Consider the following 18,346-nt stretch of genomic DNA (forward strand, 5'->3'; position numbering starts at 1 on the left):
TGTATAACATAGGCCTGTCAACTGAAAAGTCTAAATAAATTAAATAATATACTAATGTATTATGAATCTTGCGTAAAGAAAATTCATGTTTTCCCATTGTGATATTTATTTTTCAGTACAGCAAAATATATATATATTTTTGTGTGTTAGTACAGCAAAATCATACCTAAACTTGTACTTAAAAATATACGTTACAATTTACATTCTGGGATTTGTAGTTCCGCTTCGCTGAAGACATGCGCGACCCTATGACACATAGAACTACATATCCCAGCAGCATTAGTCGAGGCCAGAGTCGCACTCGCAACAGCTGATTGTCAAATAGGAATCCAACAACAATGTCTGCCGTGTGCGGAGACGGAAGAGTCTCGGCGATGGAGTGCGGAGAAAAAGCCTCTATGCGGTGCACAAGGTACATTTCAAGAGCTTTAGCTCCTAACATCTCAGTTATTAAGTTCCCCGTGATCTTAATATGCGTGTGTGTAGTAAACATTAAACGACGAGCGCACAGTGACTGTCGCGTGCGTGCTGGAGTTACTGGTGCGTCTCGCGTGTTTCTGGCACTCAGCAACACACGCGTTGATCATATATGCCTCTGGTGATATTTATAAACCCCCCCTAAACTAACAAGACGTGTGGAGAGACATGTCTCTTCAAGCACATCATTATGAACCTGTAACCCTGTTTCCTCGTCTTGTTTCAGTCCATGACTATTTGTGTGAATATGTTTTTTATGCGTCTGGTTCTGTTTAAATGGTCTTGTCAGTAAACGTGTGTTACTGCTGCTCACCCCCTGGTGAATGACACTGAAGCACATGTTGCGAAGATCTCAGGAGAGCATGTAGGATCATCGCCGTTATTTCTTTGGACCGTTTTTCAGCCACACCTTATTCTTACATGTAATTAAACTAACGTTACTTCACTTGCTCTAGTCTAAACAGTAAGTGAACGACACCTGTAGTCGGGTTGGCTTAATTACACATGGTTGAATGGCATTTTAAACTAATAATAGGCCAAATAAATTAATAAGTAACAGAACAAATTTGCAGTAGTATTTACTATATTATGCGACACTGCAACTGTATTATTATAGTTTATATTTATCAAGCTGAATCATGATAACCTCCGCGTTGCTGCGCGGCAGAGCGACGCGAGGGGGCGCGCTCGTCTAACTCTGTGACATCACTGTGAGCACGGGTCACGTGACTGTGCCTTCTCCATATCCAGACCAGCAGCTGTTGTTGTTGTTGGGAATGTCCTTCATACACGTGCTTAGGATTGAAGTAGAAAGAGGAAGTCTTGACATTTGGGAGCGAGATTTAATAGGAGAATAAGATGGTTAATAGGTTTTATGTCTTACAAAGAATCGTGCTCCACTGCATCCATGTTGGTGATCTCCTCTTCTGGGCTTTGAATCTACTTCTTTTAGGTTACTATATACACCACCCTTCAAAAGTTTAACATTTTATTCAGCAAAGATGTATTAAATTGATCAAAAGTGACAGTGAAGACATTCATAATGTTACTAAAGATTTCTATTTCAGATAAATGCTGTTCTTTTGAACCTTTAAAGAATCCTGAAAAAAGTGTCCTGGTTTCCACAAAAATATTAATCAGCACAACTGTTTTCAACATTGAAAATAATCAGAAATGTTTCTTGAGCATCAAATCATCATATCAGAATGATTTCTGAAGGATCATGTGACACTGAAGACTGGAGTAATGATGCTGAAAATTCAGCTTTTATTAGGATTTGTGATATGTGTGTATAACAGCTGTTTTGTTGTCATCTTTTTGGTTGATTCTAATTGCAATTTTACATGTTCAACTTTCTGTATTTATATAATAATAATCAATTACTACTGTAACACTTAAACATTAATTAGTTTCATTCAGTTTAGATGCTGACTATTAAAGGGATAGTTCACCCAAAAATTAAAACTGTCATCATTCACTCACAAGTTGTTCCATAATATTTTTTTTCATACTATGGAAGTCAATGGCGACCATCAACTGTCTGGTTACACTGAAAAAAATTTGGAGTAGGATTTACTTGAAAAAAGCTAGGCAACTTTTTTCACTCAGAAAATGCTAGTAAATTTACAAAGATTTGCCAAGTAAAAACCTAAACATATTCATCAGTAGCTTTAATTAGAAATCTTTAAGTTAAATTTACTTGGAATATGGAATTAAGTAAACTTTACTTAACCTAGTTAAGTGAAAGTAACACAGAAAATAAGTCATTTTAACTTGGCTAGTAAAAGGTTGATTAATATCGATTTAGTTAAAATTTCCTTTGCATTACATTTCACTCAAACAATAATATTGAATTATACCAGTCATTTATAGTATGTGCTTTACTTAGATTATCTAAGTAATTTATACTACAGCATGGCAGATGTTAAGCATCATGTGAATGCAAAGACCTCAATACTTGGTAGACAATACACAATGACGGTAACATTTGATGGATCGTTTTTGTGTTTGAATGTGTCATTTTGAGCAGAAAATTTACTCGAAATGTCACAAAATGGCAAGTTACTAATCCTGACAACAAAAGCAATGATAAAACAGTGTAAATACAGCTGGAAACCAGTGAAAAATTAACCTCATTAATTATTCAAGGTCCAGTGCATGATGGGAACCCCAGTATCAGAAAAGCTGAGTAATTTTTACTTAATTTTATTGAGTTGATATTTACGCTTTCATTTCTACTCGCTTGAATTAAGTACTGATATGGAATTTACTTCGTTTTTTAAATTCTTGCCTGAACTAACTTTTTCATGTAAATTACATTGTTTTTTTTCAGTAGTATTTACTTCACCAAAAAATCATTTTTTACAGTGTACCAACATTCTTCAAATTATCTTCTTTTGTGTTCAGCAGAACAAAGAAACTCATACATGTCATACAAGAAACTCAACAACTTAAATGATGACAGTTTTTTCACTTTTAGGTGAACTATCCCTTTAAGGTTCTTTACACAGAGTTAAGTCTGTGTATTTATTTTGTTGGCTAATTGAATGTGTTTTTGTGGATGTGCTTGTACTGTAAGATCACGGCCAGTACGGGCTGTGATGGAGGCAGTGAGTTTCATCATGATGTTTGTGAGGGCTGTCCCGGGAGGGGGAGCAGGTGGAGCGACGCCCCAGAGGACGGGCCGGTTGATAAGGTGATCTCAGAGCCCTTGGGTGTAATGAAGAGAGCGCACAGACCTGCGTCTCTCCTCCTCCGCTCCCCGCTTCACAGAGCAACCTGATTTGTTTACGTCCCGAGCCTAAGAACACCGTTCAAAATCGCTGCTTTCCCTCGCGCTCTTTCACCGTCCCGTGTCAGCAACAGCCTGTGTGAGTGTCACAGACAGATGAGCCGCCCCGTAAGAGGCCAGCGGAGGGGTGTGTGAGCTCTGCGTGTTTCCAACCTGCTGCTATTAATACCACCCGCCAAACATAATCTGCGGGACAGGTTATCCTCTTACGTTTGTTGGCAGTGTCCATAGTAGCATGTTAGGGCGAGAGAAAGGTTTGTCTTGAATGGTCCCGGCCCACTAACGCTAGTGACTGGTGAAACAAAACCGACGTAGAAAGCACAGTTTTGTTTTCCTTCCTTCTGCTTCACTTTCGTTTTTCTTCCTGTTCTCTCGCTCCGCTCAGCTTGCCAGAGGGCAGGCTCTCTGAGCGCCCGTGTGTGTGTGTACGTCCCGGCGGTTACATTAGCGCTGATCTTTCTCTGGAGCTTTCATCTCATCTCATCTCATCTCATCTGTCTGTCCCATCATGAACACACTCCCAGCATACTCGGGAGCCAGGATCTCAGGCTGCTGGTCTCTTAGGGCAGATGGAAGGTAAGCCTGATAACTCACTGATGATTATTATTTAAAAAAAAAAAATATATATATTATGCTGTCTTAGCATCTTTGTCAATTTTCTCCATCCTCAAGTGTGTTGGACGCTCTTGAGTAGTTGAGTTTGCACACTTACTTGTTGAATGCAGCTGCTGCTGACAGGACTCTCTACTTGCACTGTTGTTATCAGCAAATTTACATCAGTTTTTATGAATTTATCTGATGAAACCTCAGCGTGCGATTGGCACATCCTGTCAGGCTTTGAGGCTTGCTGTTTTGCACACTATTATTATTAGCTGTCTTTAACTACTACTATGTACTTGCATCAAAAATAACAATTGGGTTACACTTTGTTTTAAGATATCCTTGTTACAGTGTAATTATGCAATTAAGTATTGAGTAATAATAATTAGCTACAGGTATAGGGTTGGTTTAGGGTTAGTTGCTTGTAATTATGCATCATTTACTGTTATTACTGTAGTAAGTACATGTAACGTGTAACAAAGACACTGTAAAAGTGTTAACAATAATTGTTAGGTCCAATGTACTTATTGTGTTGATGTTGTGTTGCAGAACGCTTGTGCTGCTATTGAGGTGGGATACAGGTGAGGTTAGGACAGGTTTGGTGATATGCGTAGGTTTAAGGTTGGGAAAGGGTCAACAGTGTCATTATAGATGTAATTAAAGGAATTTTTGGATACACTTTATTTTAAGGTGACGTAGTAGACGTCAAATAAGTACAGAGTAATATTATTCAACTACATGTACTTACTAGGCTATAGGGTTACGTTTAGGGTTAGTTACTTGTAATTGTGCATAATTCACTGTTTTTACTGTCGTAACATGTAATGCATCACCTGGTACTGGCAAATCTAGATGGGACTAATATTTAAAAATTCTTTTGTACCAGCTGCCGTTGGTTTTTAAAATGTATTTATTGAAGTCCTTTTTTTTTCTTCCTTTCTTTTTGTGTGTAGTGGTGGTGTTTATTATTTGTATGATTGTATGGTTTACTGCTGGCTGTGAAACAAATTGCCCCTTGGGGATAAGTTGACCTTACCTTACCTTAAAATAAATTGTTACTGATTTTTAAAAAAAATATACAAATGTGTAATGTAAAAATGTGTATGTACACAAATATGTGCATTGTATCAAATTATTAAAGCCCCCTGTAGTCAATCATTTTATCCCTTAAAGGTATGGTTGATTATGATTTCACTTTTCTAACTTTAGTTAGTGTGTAATGTTGCTGTTTGAGCATAAACCACATCTGCAAAGTTACAACGCTCAAAGTTCAAAGCAAAGGGAGATATTTGCTTTTAAAGGTGCCCTAGAATGTGTTGAAATAGTATTTTAATTTTGTCTCTGATATCTACATAGAGGGTATGGCTTATTTAAGGGCATTTAAAATCCACATACAGGTCCATTTTCAACCCTAGAAATTGGCCCTAGAATGAAATGGTCTGTTTTTACCTTATTTGGAAGGGTCATGAATAGTAATGAGGAGTTCCACAGTTATCTGCGTGCTTCCTCGGCGATGAAGTTCCACATTTGCGGCTATCCAACACGAAAATGCATGCAGCAAATAAGCCTTTCACAATATTTTCTTCAGATAACTCCAGATTTCTCCCACACACATGCATCCATCTCGACGACTGCAAGCAGATCGCGCGCGGTTATGATGAATTTTTAAAAGTGAAAGTAGCCTAGGTAACGTTAGATCCTGGGAGGGCGCAGTTCCGCCTGGTATTGAGCATGGGCTGGCATATGCAAATTTTTGGAGGCGTGCATATTAATGATCCCGACTGTTGCGTATTTTTCAGGGGTGTTTTTCAAAAACGAGATTTAAATAAGAAGGAGAAAACAATGGTGTTTGATACTCACTGTATGTCATGTCCATGTACTGAACTCTTGTTATTTAACTATGCCAAGATAAATTCAATTTCAAATTCTAGGGCACCTTTAAAGAAATAGCTTTTTAAGGACTACAACAAACGGCTGGTAGAGACTACACGACATTCCTCCCGGGTTAGCCAACCCTAAAATTTACATAAACCCCGCCCCTGGAAGACGATTTATAGATTATCATGACAGAATATGCTAATCAATGACTAGAAGATAACTACACATAAGCTACATAAATTCATCAACTAACCATTCAGAAATGTTGTCTACATGTTGTCACTTCTTCTTGAGGCTCTCCATCATTGTCTGACTCCGGTTGAACATAAAAGGCTAAAAGTTTTTGAAATTTTCAGTGTGTGTCTGTGTGAGGTAAAAGGACACAAACTCTTGAAGCTCCGCCCCCTGTGCCGGGAGCAGCAGCTCATTTGCATTTAAAGGAACAGACACAAAAACGGTGCGTTTTAGCTCACCCTCAAAAAGTGACATTTTTAACATGCTATATAAAAATATCTGCGGGGTATTTTGAGCTAAAACTTCACACACACAGTCTGGGGACATCAGAGACTTATTTTACATCTTTTGAAAAGGGCATTATACCACCCCTTTAAATCTCATCTTTGATCACCAAAATGACATATTTAAATGTTTTTCTCCTGTGTAAATATTTAATTCATGCCAAAATAGCTTGAATATAACTCTACACCCTTGCATCATTTAGTATACGCAGAACCATGAATATGCAAATGAGCCCCGCCTCCACTCACTCACGCCAGCTCAACTTAACTGTAGTAAATGCTGCACAATGGCAAGTGGAAATACTGGTTTAATTCAGCCATATGTGATTGAACCAGAAACGGATTCAGAAGAACTGGAAGAGTGAATTATAGGACAGTAACAAAGTACATTTACTTGAGTACTGTACTTAAAGGTATAGTGGAGGATTTTCTTTTTCCGGGTGGATCATCAAGACTATTGGTCCTCTAAAGTGTCAATCATTCTGGTGATATGTTTACGTAAGGCCGTCATATGTGCTCGTGCACACGATTCACACGATGGCGTGCGCTCAAAACACAGGTTGGGCTTCCCACTGATGCCTCAGTCGCGAAGTTTCTACTTGACAGGTAAAGTTTGGCGTGCTATTTGGAGAAATCCATTTAAAATCACTGCTAGTAAAAGTTAATGTAAGCTATGATTAGCTCGTGCATGCTCTCTCGTGCACACGTTTAATAGGCGTTAGTGTTGCGCATGTGCATTTTTGGAGAGGGCGCAAGTGGAGAGGGCGGTTCTTTTCTAAAATTCGGGAAAATCCTCCGCTATACCTTTTAAGTACACTTTTTGCATTTTTGCAGGCGTTGCATTGTGGCTGGAAATGAGTCAAATTGACGTCAGAAACCGACTGATGTTGGTTTCTGACCTCAACCCGATTTTCGTTTTCAGTCTGTCCAACCTTGGAGATTAATGTCAATCTGGCGTTGGATTCTGACATCAACCTGATTTTCATTTTCAACGTTGGGTTTGGTCTTCTAAATGCGAATTTAGAGATTCAATCTCACATTCAATCCCACTACTGGAACTGTGTTCTAGATATAAATTTGATATTGATGAGGGTAGGCAGGCAGGCATAGATTCAGAGGCATAAGGTACTGTAAGTATTACACACAACAATGCAACAATAATAAAACAATGCATTGAAAGTTACTTTTGATACTTAAGTACTTTTAAAAACAAGTACTCCTGTACTTTTACTTAAGTAAAAATCGGTCTTTACAACTTTTACTTGTACCGGAGTAATATTTGACCAGTAGTATCTGTACTTTCACTCAAGTAAGGAAGTTGTGTACTTTGTCCACCTCTGCAACCAGTATCCTTAGAAATGCTTTGAACAATTCAGAACGTCAGTGGAGAAACGCACATAGTTCATCATAACATCATAATATACATCATATACATAATTCACCTGCTATATTGCTAAATGTAGCCGATTTTTCACATCAACAGAAAAATATACTGGGATAACCTGACTTCTCTTGAGACTCCCCTGCTTCAGAGCGGTCATAGTTAATGATATGCCTAAGCCCGCCCCCCTCGAGACGTGATTGGTTACAAGGTAGTTTGTGACGTCAGAAACACCAGCGATTTCAAACCGCGTTTTTGAGACTGTCTGTGATTCACTGCAGTTTTAAAGAGAAAATACTCAGCAATGGTGTGACTTATGAATTTGCACATGGTTTGTCTTAAAGCAGGGGTGCCCGAACCCTGCTCCTGCCGATCGACTGTCCTGCACAGTTCATCTCCAACCCTAATCAAACACACCTGCCTTTAATTTTCAAGTGGTCCTGTAGACCTTAATTGGTTGCTTCAGGTGTGTTTGATTAGGGTTGGAGATGAACTGTGCAGGACAGCCGATCGCCAGGAGCAGGGTTGGGCACCCCTGTCTTAAAGCATATTAAAAACACCACATAGACATAAAAACAGCATTAAAAACTTGATTTTCACCACAAGGGGTCTTTAATTTAAATATTAGTACATAGTAGTTATCATCAACACAGCTGTCGCTGACAGGCCTCTCTACTAGCTCTGTTTTTACAAGCAAATATCCATCAGTTTTATGTGTTTGCTGAAAACCTCAGCGTGCGATTGGCACCTCCTGTCAGGTTTTGATTTGTTTTCTGTTTGCTGTGTTTTACAGTGAAAATGTTTCATTAGTAAACTGCACAATGGTGTATTCTCATATTGTCCTTGAGTGAACTTGTGATGCGAACCAGAAGTTGCTGATGTGCTGTCGTTGAGGTTAGTGTGTGCGTATTTTTAAAGGGATAGTTCGCCCAAAAAATTAAAATTCTGTCACATTATTCATCCTAATGTTGTCCAGACCTATTTGACTTTGTTTCTTCTGTGAAACACAAAAGGAGATGTTTTGAAGAATGCTCACACTGCTCTGTGGCATCATGTGACGGTATGAAATTTGGTAACACTTTATTTTAGAGCGTCCTTGATAGATGTTACATGCATTTACTGCTGTAATAACAGTAAAGTATGCATAATTTCATGCAACTAACCCTAAACCTAACCCTATTGTAAGTACATGTAGTTAATATCTCTATAATTGTATAATTTAGGCATGGAGGCTATAATTTCCACAGTTATACGTATTTCTGTATTTTCCAACCTGAAAAGTATGACCCACGTGAATTGTCAATCCAAGAAAAAACTGTGATGATTGAAATCGTGAAATAGCCTTAAACAATTATTAAATAAACTCCTAAATGTTATGTTTTCGAATACATTTATCTCATGCATGGTTTGCTTTCAAAGCGTCAAATGTGAGTAAAAATCGGCACCCGTTGCCCCATAACTTATTTATGAATATTGACTATGTATGGTTATTAGAATGAGATATGGTTTAGGCTTAGTGCGATCATCAAATCCCAACAGTCGTGATGTAATTATGTAAATATATAGTCTGCATGTTTGAGAGTAAAGAAACATGAAAGTGAAAACGTTCGTTTTCACTTTCAGTTCACAGTAAATGCTACTCTGCAATTGCTGCGTGTTTGAGGCGTTTATAATTTGCATTTGGGAATGCAACATGTGCCAAACACATTGGACACGCACACACACTCTATATGTCAAAAATGGCTTTGTTAATGTTGTTCTTGTCGTCACACTTATGAATTACATGGCTCGTGTACATTTTAGCTTGTTTTCAATCAAAAATGGTGAAATTTGACCAAGTAGAGTAGTTTGCATCGCTGGACATTACTGTCATTTAACATTTCTATCATAAAACTGTTTAATATTTGACATCTTACCTCTTTTCTCTTTCACGGTTGAAACTGAAGCATCTCTCTGGAACTCATGTTCATCTTCTGTGAACAGTAAAACCTTTTCTTTGATTTGATTGGTCAATGATTTTGACATCGATAAACGCTGTTAGAAGACTGATGGTAGATGGCAGACCAGCCTAAAAATGTAACTTAGAAAACCTTTGTCATCACAACAAACAGCATTGTGTAATGGAGTGCTGCAGACCAACATCAACAATTTCAAATACCGGAAAGACAATCTGACCAGTTGAACTTGAGATTTTCCGTTCATTTAAGCCATTAGTCGACTTATCACACGTTTATATTCATTTTAAACATATACTTCATACGGATTACATAATCAGAGAGTATTTGTTTCTGATTTGAATTGGTTTGTTTAAAAGTAGACATTTCAATCTTTCTATAGATATATTTCCTCATGTCTGCGAGGCAAGTATACACTGAGTTTCAGTTTATTTTTGTGACGCTCTCCAGTCCACGGAGTCCGAGAAGGCAGAAAACGCATCCTTTTTGTTTTCTATGTTTTACAAAAGCACAACTTTTCTTTGTTATTGTGAGTTTACACAAGTAGACCCTTTATAGTTTTGAATGATGTATTAAATGATTATGAGTTTTTTAAGTTGTTTCTGCTGTTGTCAGGAAAATATGCAAGTGATCACGCCGTATTTTTGAAGTGCCCACAATAATATGAGCTCTTTAATAGTCCATATGGCTAGTGCTAAACAGATTAAAGGTTTTCACTGAAAATCCTGCCCTGAAAATGGCTTGAAAATCACTTTCTTTGTACAGATATTTCACTAGAAGAAAGTTGTGTAGTAAATGATTAGTAATTTGATCATTTCCTTTAAGAGAAAGACTTTGACTGACTGGTTTGTGGTTTCTGAAAAAATGCAAGGGCAGAGTCCACTGTTTGCCATCTTATCTCTTATCACTCTCTCATATTTTAGCAGGGCAGATAAACTAGAAAGATGATCCAAGATTACTTCTATTCACACAAACAGAATCTCAAAGCATATTCGGCATACAAGACATCTTTTCTGCCTAGTAAACTTGCTTTATTCTAGTTTTACCAGTTATAGTTGCACATGTGAAGTAGGCTTTGTTTACCGAGGCATGTAAGCATTAGGGATTACGCAGTCATGCGTCACTTGATCTGACTGGCTTTTTTATACAAACAGATGTTTAGTTGAGAGTAGGTACTACGTAGTATTTTATTTGTTTCTTTTACGTAATGGACAAGTACATGGACTCATCTTTTGTGTACATCTTGCGTTCTCGCCTGCTTCAGTAAGTATTTTTCTCTTAAAATTAAATGCAAATTTAATATAAATAAATAAATATAAATAATTGAATTTAATATAAATATTTTTTTATTTTATATATATAATATAATATAATATAATATATAAATACTATATATTAATATAAATAATATATAAATATATAAAATAAAATATACACTTTTTTTTGCTGCTTATGAGCTCCACAGCTCTCACTGCAGTGAGTCTCTTGTAGGCGTCCACCAATTTTACCTTGTATCTCTTTCGTTTATTCGTGACTCATCAGTCTTTCCAGAAATGCTCTTAGAAACCAGAGCATGTTTTCATCAAACTTACTGCACCATTAGCATAGTTGGCTTATGCATAATTACATTTTTAGTCTCACTTTATATAAATGGTCATTTTACAGTGTATTTATATTAGTATGTACCTAATAATTTACTTTTATGCATTTAGCAGATGCTTTTATGTAAGCAGAACATAAGCAATTAATCACAGAGCAATAATAGTAATGAACGCATGTACATGTAAATATATACTTAATATTTTATTATTTAGATGAATTATATGTAATGTTGGGACTGAAATCTTCTGTATTTTTTATGTAATGTATTTATTGGGCTTTTAGCAGTTACTTTTCATCCAACTTACTTTCACCGTTGTGTTCATAGGCCACTGAACCAGGTCTTCAAAATTTGTTGCATGATATACATTTAAGATTGATTGATTTGAATTGTGATACAATGTCATATTGATGCTGCTTAACCCTTTAAAGCCTACTGTATCATATTTGATACTCGAAACATGATCAAATCTTTTATGAAAAACCTGTTGTACACAATCTACCTTTTGACCATGTAATTGATAGTTATACTTTTTAGCAAGTAAAAGGACGCCTTATAATTGTAAAAATGTCCACCTTCAGGTCATGGGACATGACGGGTTTTTATAAAGTAAACAGGAGTAACTTTTAAATTGACTTAAACTTTTATAAAAGCCCAATGTATCAAATAGCCTATTATATTTTAAAAAACAAATATGCAAACTTTTTTTTTTCATATTATGTCTAAAGGTTAAATAAACTGTTCTATTAAAATTTTTGATTTTTTACTATTATTTTATATGTCAGACTTTACAGTGTTCATTTTAATCTTCAAAGAGACTCCGCCCACACAGTCTTCTGATTGGCTGTCGCGTCAAATTGCTCATTCTGAATCTTACTGCATCATGTCTGGTTAGGACACGTTGTTAGTTTGAACCAGGTCCTTTGGGTTATCTTTAATCATGCAATGCTAGTGCTACCACTGGCCATAATTATGTTTTCATTATTATTAAAGGGTCATGACACCCTAAACCAAAATTTCTGAGATTTTAACAGAGGTATGTGTGTTAAACACCATTGAAAACAATGTTAGCATCTGTTAGATTTAATAGTAGGGGGAAAATGGTTAAATTTTAGTTTTTATACGCTATTTTCGTCTTCCGGGTTTAAAATCTTCATTGTGTCCACGTCACAGGCTGTGACGTGGCAGAGCACGATAGTACTTTGATTACTCATCGGTGTCTCATAATTATTAATGAGACTGAGTTTTTTATCCAATGAGAAGACACTTTCTCTTAATTATTCATGACACCACGTGGAACTTTCCAATGACAGACAGTATGTCAAACTATGATATCGCGTACTAGATGAGAGAGGTATGGACGCACGTTTGTTTTCGTGGTGCAAAAGTTCCAGTGCATCTTTCCTCGCGATGCTGCCAGGGCTGGACTCTGACTGCGGGCGGCTGGTTGGCCATCAACCACGGACACTTCTAAACTATGTGTGTGTAGCAACCATTCAACGGGAGAATGGTGGACTTCGGCCTTGTACACCAATGCAGGTTTCATCTTGCAAGTGATGTGGTCCCGAGGACTTTTCTATCGCTTCAGAGGTGTGTGTGTGTGTGTCTAAAATGTAACCCTGACCGTTTTACTTGCCTTTTGTTAAATAATCACTCGTTATTAAAATTTTGATATTTCGATAATACCTCAATTGTATGGAACATATGCTTAATTTGTGCAAATTTCTATGTCACTGTCCATCTTTATTATGTGGGTTTAGGGGGCGCGTAGATCTAGGATATGTAGGCTACTGAACGGTTTTTTTTTATATATGCATTTATAGTGTGTATATAAACAAATATATATTTTATAATGACATAATTATACATATACATGTGCATTTATGTTTTAAATACAATTATAAGGTGTCAGTGTATTTCATTAGACTATAACTTTGCCAGCTATAAACAAATCTAGCATTTCCTCACGTTTTACCACTGATTTTTAGTGACAGTCAATGACAGTTTCCCCCCCTCCACTCTCCCCTGCCGTGCCATACCACACCCTCTCCCCTCCCTTCTTCTCACAGCCACCACGCCCAATTAAGCTGCATTTTTCAAAAATATTGTGAGCTAGACTTGAGCTGAAAGAGGGAGTGTTGTGACCCTTTAACAAGGTAGTATTTGTTTAGAACTCAAACTAGTTGATCGAAATGAGGTCAGTTGCTTTGTTTGAGCTCAACTGTCAAAACAGTCATTCAGCATGACAACACGATATTCCAGTTATCTCCGTTTCATTGATCACGATGATGTGCTACATTTACAGCTAACATGTTTGCTGAGTAACACGGGGTTTTTGTTGTTTTTCCCAGAGGTTGCAACATGCCACAAAATTTATGATACCACCGTTATCAGATCTTGACATATTTTCCTCATTGAAATAGAGCTATATGCCCTGTTACCCACATTGTTAAAGCTAGTAAATAGATTAGGGGTGTTAACCGTGATAGCCACCGAGTGAACTGGGGTCTTTGTACAGCTTGTGATCAGGAAGTCAGAATTTACACAGGAAACAGCAGGAAGAGTCTTCTCTAGTTCACTGTGTCTTATTTCCTCTTTTCAACAGTGGCAGTGGCGAAGGCTCTCTGGACAGGCTCCTCCCCTCCGTCAACACCGGCCTGTCGCCACGGAAACGATCCACCAGCCAGTGCAAATCCGAACCTCCGCTTCTGCGGACCAGTAAGAGGACCATCTACACCGCCGGACGCCCACCCTGGTACAATGAGCACGGGACCCAGTCCAAAGAAGCTTTTGTTATTGGTCGGTATAGTAAAGCGTTCCAGGGAAAAAACATCAATAAGGCTTTTCACGCTGTGCTTAACCCCGGGTTATCGTCGCTTTAAACCCTGCTTTTAACCCCGGGTGAATTAGCGTTCACACTTGTAATTTAGAAGCGGGTTAGTGTCGCATTTTACCCGGAGTAATGAATCCCTGATCTGGAGCAGGGTTAGGACCCCTTTTGCGCTGTTAACCCCGCATTGCAATGCTAAACTTGCGCTGTGTGAAATGATGCAGTGTTAATCGCTACAGGCAGCCAATCACATGCCTCATATTCACATGCTTTGGACAGTCTCAGAAACACAGCGTGTTGTATAAACAGTAAGCTATGTTTCATCGTTTGAAGGGAAAATGTCAAATGGTGACAGAAACGTATAAACTTGATAGTTGGCTACGACAATATATAATACGAGGATGTGCAATGCTAGAGCCTTTATGTAAGCGGGTCGCGTGCTGCGTTCAACCAATCAGTGACACTGGCTGCAAATATGCAAATAAGAACATTAACCCAGGATTTAGGAGTGTTCAGTGAAACATCAGCTCATGAATACCCAGGATTAATTGTTGAATAAACTATGAGCTGTGTGAAATGTGAAGATAACCCAGGATTCTGTTTAGCCAGGGTTTAATGACCCAGGGTTAAGTAGATCAAGTGTGAAAAGCCCTATTTTTAACTCATACACCATCACAATCATCATCGACCATCGTCACATGTCAATTTACTGGTCTTTTTTTACCCATAGGGCTTTGTGGAGGCAGTGCCTCAGGCAAAACAACAGTTGCTCGTAAAATTATCGAGGCTTTGGATGTTCCTTGGGTCGTTCTTCTGTCAATGGATTCCTTCTACAAGGTAACGCCGTCGTCTCTTATATCTCTCGCACGTTAAATGTCACACCAATATCTGTGACAGCCCTAAGCTCTGTACACCGCAATAAGTCATTTTAGGGAAGTGGCACTTTTTTTCTTTTTTTTTTCAATAAGAAACGGTTGTCTCTCTGGCTGTGACTCAATTTGAGTGTTTGTGTTTGCTGACATGTCTTTTGTGTGCAGGGTTTAGGAGAGAGGGCTTATGTTTGAAGTAAACCAAACTACAGAAATTAGCAATATGGCTGAAATTGCTCACTTACAATTCCATAGCAAACCTGAAGTTATACAGCACATGGAAAACTGACCCGAATGTGGTCCAAAGCCAATGGTTTGTTTGATATAATCCATTAAGTCTTTCAGGCAGCTTGTGGCTTCACAGCACACTGAGGAATCTCAGAGTAAACGCCTCTCAGATCCTCTCACGTCTGCCAGAGGAACATCTCAGGTGTGCTGCTGAGAAACTCTCTTCACAGCCATAAGCAGTCCAGCATTAAAACACAAGCCGTTATGTGTTAATGATGTTTGAGTAAGCTCTGTTAAACAGCCAGGAATGCGAATGACCCTGTCAGGTGGATCATAGCAGATAGTCTAGACTAGTTAGGCATTTGTTTAAATGGTATACCAGCTGTTCTTGCATATCTGAAGAGAAATCATTACATTTTGTATGAGAGAAAAAGGCCAAATAACACAGCGAAGGAAGTAAATGTCCTGTGAGTGTGTGTGTGTATGTGTACTTGTACCTGTGTGTAAATGTTCCTCCTAAATTTAGTTCAGCTGGCCTTAGCCGTGTGCCCAACGAGAGGAGGGGGGTAATAACACCACACACTTCATTTACTCAGTAGTCTGGCACTGTCTCTGCATGCAGGGTGGCAAAAACATTCAACTTGTAACTTAAGACAGAGAATATATCCTTCCAGGAAGACTGGAGATATTTTAATATGTTCTCTTGTCTGGAGAATATTACTTAATACTCATATACAGATAGTTCATGCTAGGATTAATGTATTTAATTGTAATTAAATACAGGGTTCATGGAAAAATCAGGCAGTTATGAAATTGTGGAAATTAGTACAATTTTAAAAAGTCATGGAAGTTGAAATTATATCTTTGTGATTTGTTTTAAAATATTTTTTAACTAGTTTTTACTTTTTGATTGCCATTCTTTACTCAATTATTTTTAAAAATGGAAAAATCCTTATTTTTAAAAATCCAAAATGACTGGGAACGTATTAATCAAAAGGTGTGAGTGCAGTCGGTGTCTCTATTATTTATATTATTTAAAGTCTGTACATCTGCTTTATTAGTAATATAATGCACTACTGTCAGTAACATTTTTTATGTTTTTGAAAAGGTTGCATTTATTTAATCAAAAATACAGTAAAAACTGTTATTACAATTTTAAAATAACCGTTTTCTCTTTGAATACATTTTATTTTAAAAATGTAATTTATTCCTGTGATGCAAAGCTGAATTTTCAGCATCATTACTCCAGTCTTCAGTCACATGATCCTTCAGAAATCATTATAATATTATGATTTGATGCTCAAGAAAACATTTTTTTTGTGGAATCTTTGATACAGCATTTATTTGAAATGGAAATCTCTTGTTTATAAATGTCTTTACTTAAAGCTGCAGTAGGTAACTTTTGTAAAAATGTATTTTTTTACATATTTGTTAAAACTGTCATTATGTCCTGACAGTAGAATATGAGACAGATAATCTGTGAAAAAATCAAGCTCCTCTGGCTCCTATTGCCATTTGCAGAAATACACCGCTCCCGGTCAGAAACAACCAATCAGAGCCAGGAGGAGTGTCTTAGCAGTGTCAATCAAGCTCGTGTACGCGCTGATCACACCCCTCTCTTGCACAGCGCGTACTGTTGTTCAAAATCAAGATTGCCGGTGTGCTGCAGCTGTGCTAATGGCGGACAAACAACCAAAACCGCCAATTTCTCGAGTGGCACCTGCTCATACAACAAAGATGGGTGAACGGAAAAAGATTGTGGGTGTGAATTCCTTGTCGGAGCCCATTGACTCAGTGTCAAACCTCTAGCCGCATACAGATAAAATGTCACGCACTGTGCAAAGCAACAATTGAAACCTGCTAATTCACTGGCTTGTCATGTTGCTTAAATAATGTACTAGCAAACCTTATTTAGCATTACATATCGCTAGAATAATTACTTGCATACTGTAACGTTACTTTACATGTATTGCAAAATACGTAATGATTTGAGGACCAAGTTTGTAGTCAAAGTATGGGCAGGCCATAGTCAATGTAAAGCATATTGTTGATGTTTCGTCCCTACCAGTGAATGTGCGATAACTGTTTATCCGCCGTCATCGGTGGCCCTGCTTGCTAGCCTGCGCGTTCACGGCAGGCTCTGTTGTGGGGGAGGGCTGTAGCGCAGCAGAGAAGTCAACATTTTCTAAAAACTCCCTACTGCAGCTTTAATGCTAAGCAATCGTTAAACGTCACTTTTGATAATAATATTGAACCTTTTAAATTTTTTATAAATATTGATTAGATTGCTTTTTGCTGTCATTATATTGGAGTATTAAGCCACTCATGGTTGTGTGTTACAGTGATTTTACCATAGTTTATCCCTTTGCATCATGTCTAACCTGACATGCCTTACCTGTGGTAAAACACTGTAAATGGCTTATAACATTTACTAAATGCAGCAAGTGTTTGCTAAATGCAGCGTCATGGAGTGTCTGGCTCAAGGACAGATCAACCCTTGTCTGGTTTGAAATTGAACCTACAACCTTTCAGTTATCAGCCTTGATCTCTACGCACACGGCTGGCAGAGAGCTGAGCTGAAGTCAGAGGTGTAACCTTGGACCGTCTGTTGTGACGTGTTTCCTGCAGGTCCTGACGGCCGAACAGCAGCTGCTGGCTGCTAGTAACGATTACAACTTTGACCATCCAGACGCCTTTGATTTCAGCCTGCTGGTGCACACACTCCGCAAACTCAAGCAAGGCAAGAGTGTGAAGATCCCAGTGTATGACTTCACCACGCACGGACGGCAGAAAGAATGGGTGAGTGCAAACGGCTTTGACCTTCCTCATTTTTCTACACCGATTTGCTTGAAAAGTGTCAGGTTTATGGAAATGATCACTTTTGGGAAAACTGCTTCATGGATTTAAAATGGATTAAAGGGTAACTCTCGCAAAAATGCAACCTAGGGTCTTTTTGTTAATCTGCCCGAGGCAAACTTTCGTTTAAAAGCATAGTTAGAATGGAAACGCCACTTTTAAGTTTGACCGTATTTTCGTTTTCGGTCAAATTGCCTTTTGAATGGGAGTGCTTGGGACACGACTATGATAGCATCAAAAATCGCTATTTTTAAAACACTAAGAAGGCTCGACACAACATGAAACTTTGCTCGAAGTATCACCATGAACTCGAGCATTGAGAACATTGTTTGTGTACGCAGAGTTTACTAGAAAGAAAGATTT

General features: G+C 37.9%; 1 protein-coding gene across 6 annotated transcripts in view; it reads left to right on the forward strand.

Annotated features, from left to right (window-relative positions):
* The first annotated feature begins 287 nt into the window (after positions 1–287).
* uckl1b (uridine-cytidine kinase 1-like 1b) overlaps positions 288–18,346 on the forward strand; it is a 37,827-nt gene continuing 19,768 nt past the window's right edge. For 2 of the 6 annotated variants that reach the window (XM_084097938.1, XM_084097937.1), the window contains exons 1-4: positions 288–412; positions 13,806–13,999; positions 14,761–14,867; positions 17,756–17,926. In XM_084097938.1, coding sequence (XP_083954064.1) covers positions 339–412; positions 13,806–13,999; positions 14,761–14,867; positions 17,756–17,926 — 546 coding nt within the window. In that variant the 5' untranslated portion in view covers positions 288–338. Of the gene's footprint in view, positions 413–3,438; positions 3,845–10,746; positions 10,864–13,805; positions 14,000–14,760; positions 14,868–17,755; positions 17,927–18,346 lie in introns of those variants that run through there. The other 4 variants (XM_084097940.1, XM_084097939.1, XM_084097941.1 and 1 more) reach the window with 4 other exon arrangements.

Source organism: Abramis brama, assembly GCF_963993115.1.
Source record: "Abramis brama genome assembly, chromosome: 22".
Classification (NCBI taxonomy): domain Eukaryota; kingdom Metazoa; phylum Chordata; class Actinopteri; order Cypriniformes; family Leuciscidae; genus Abramis; species Abramis brama.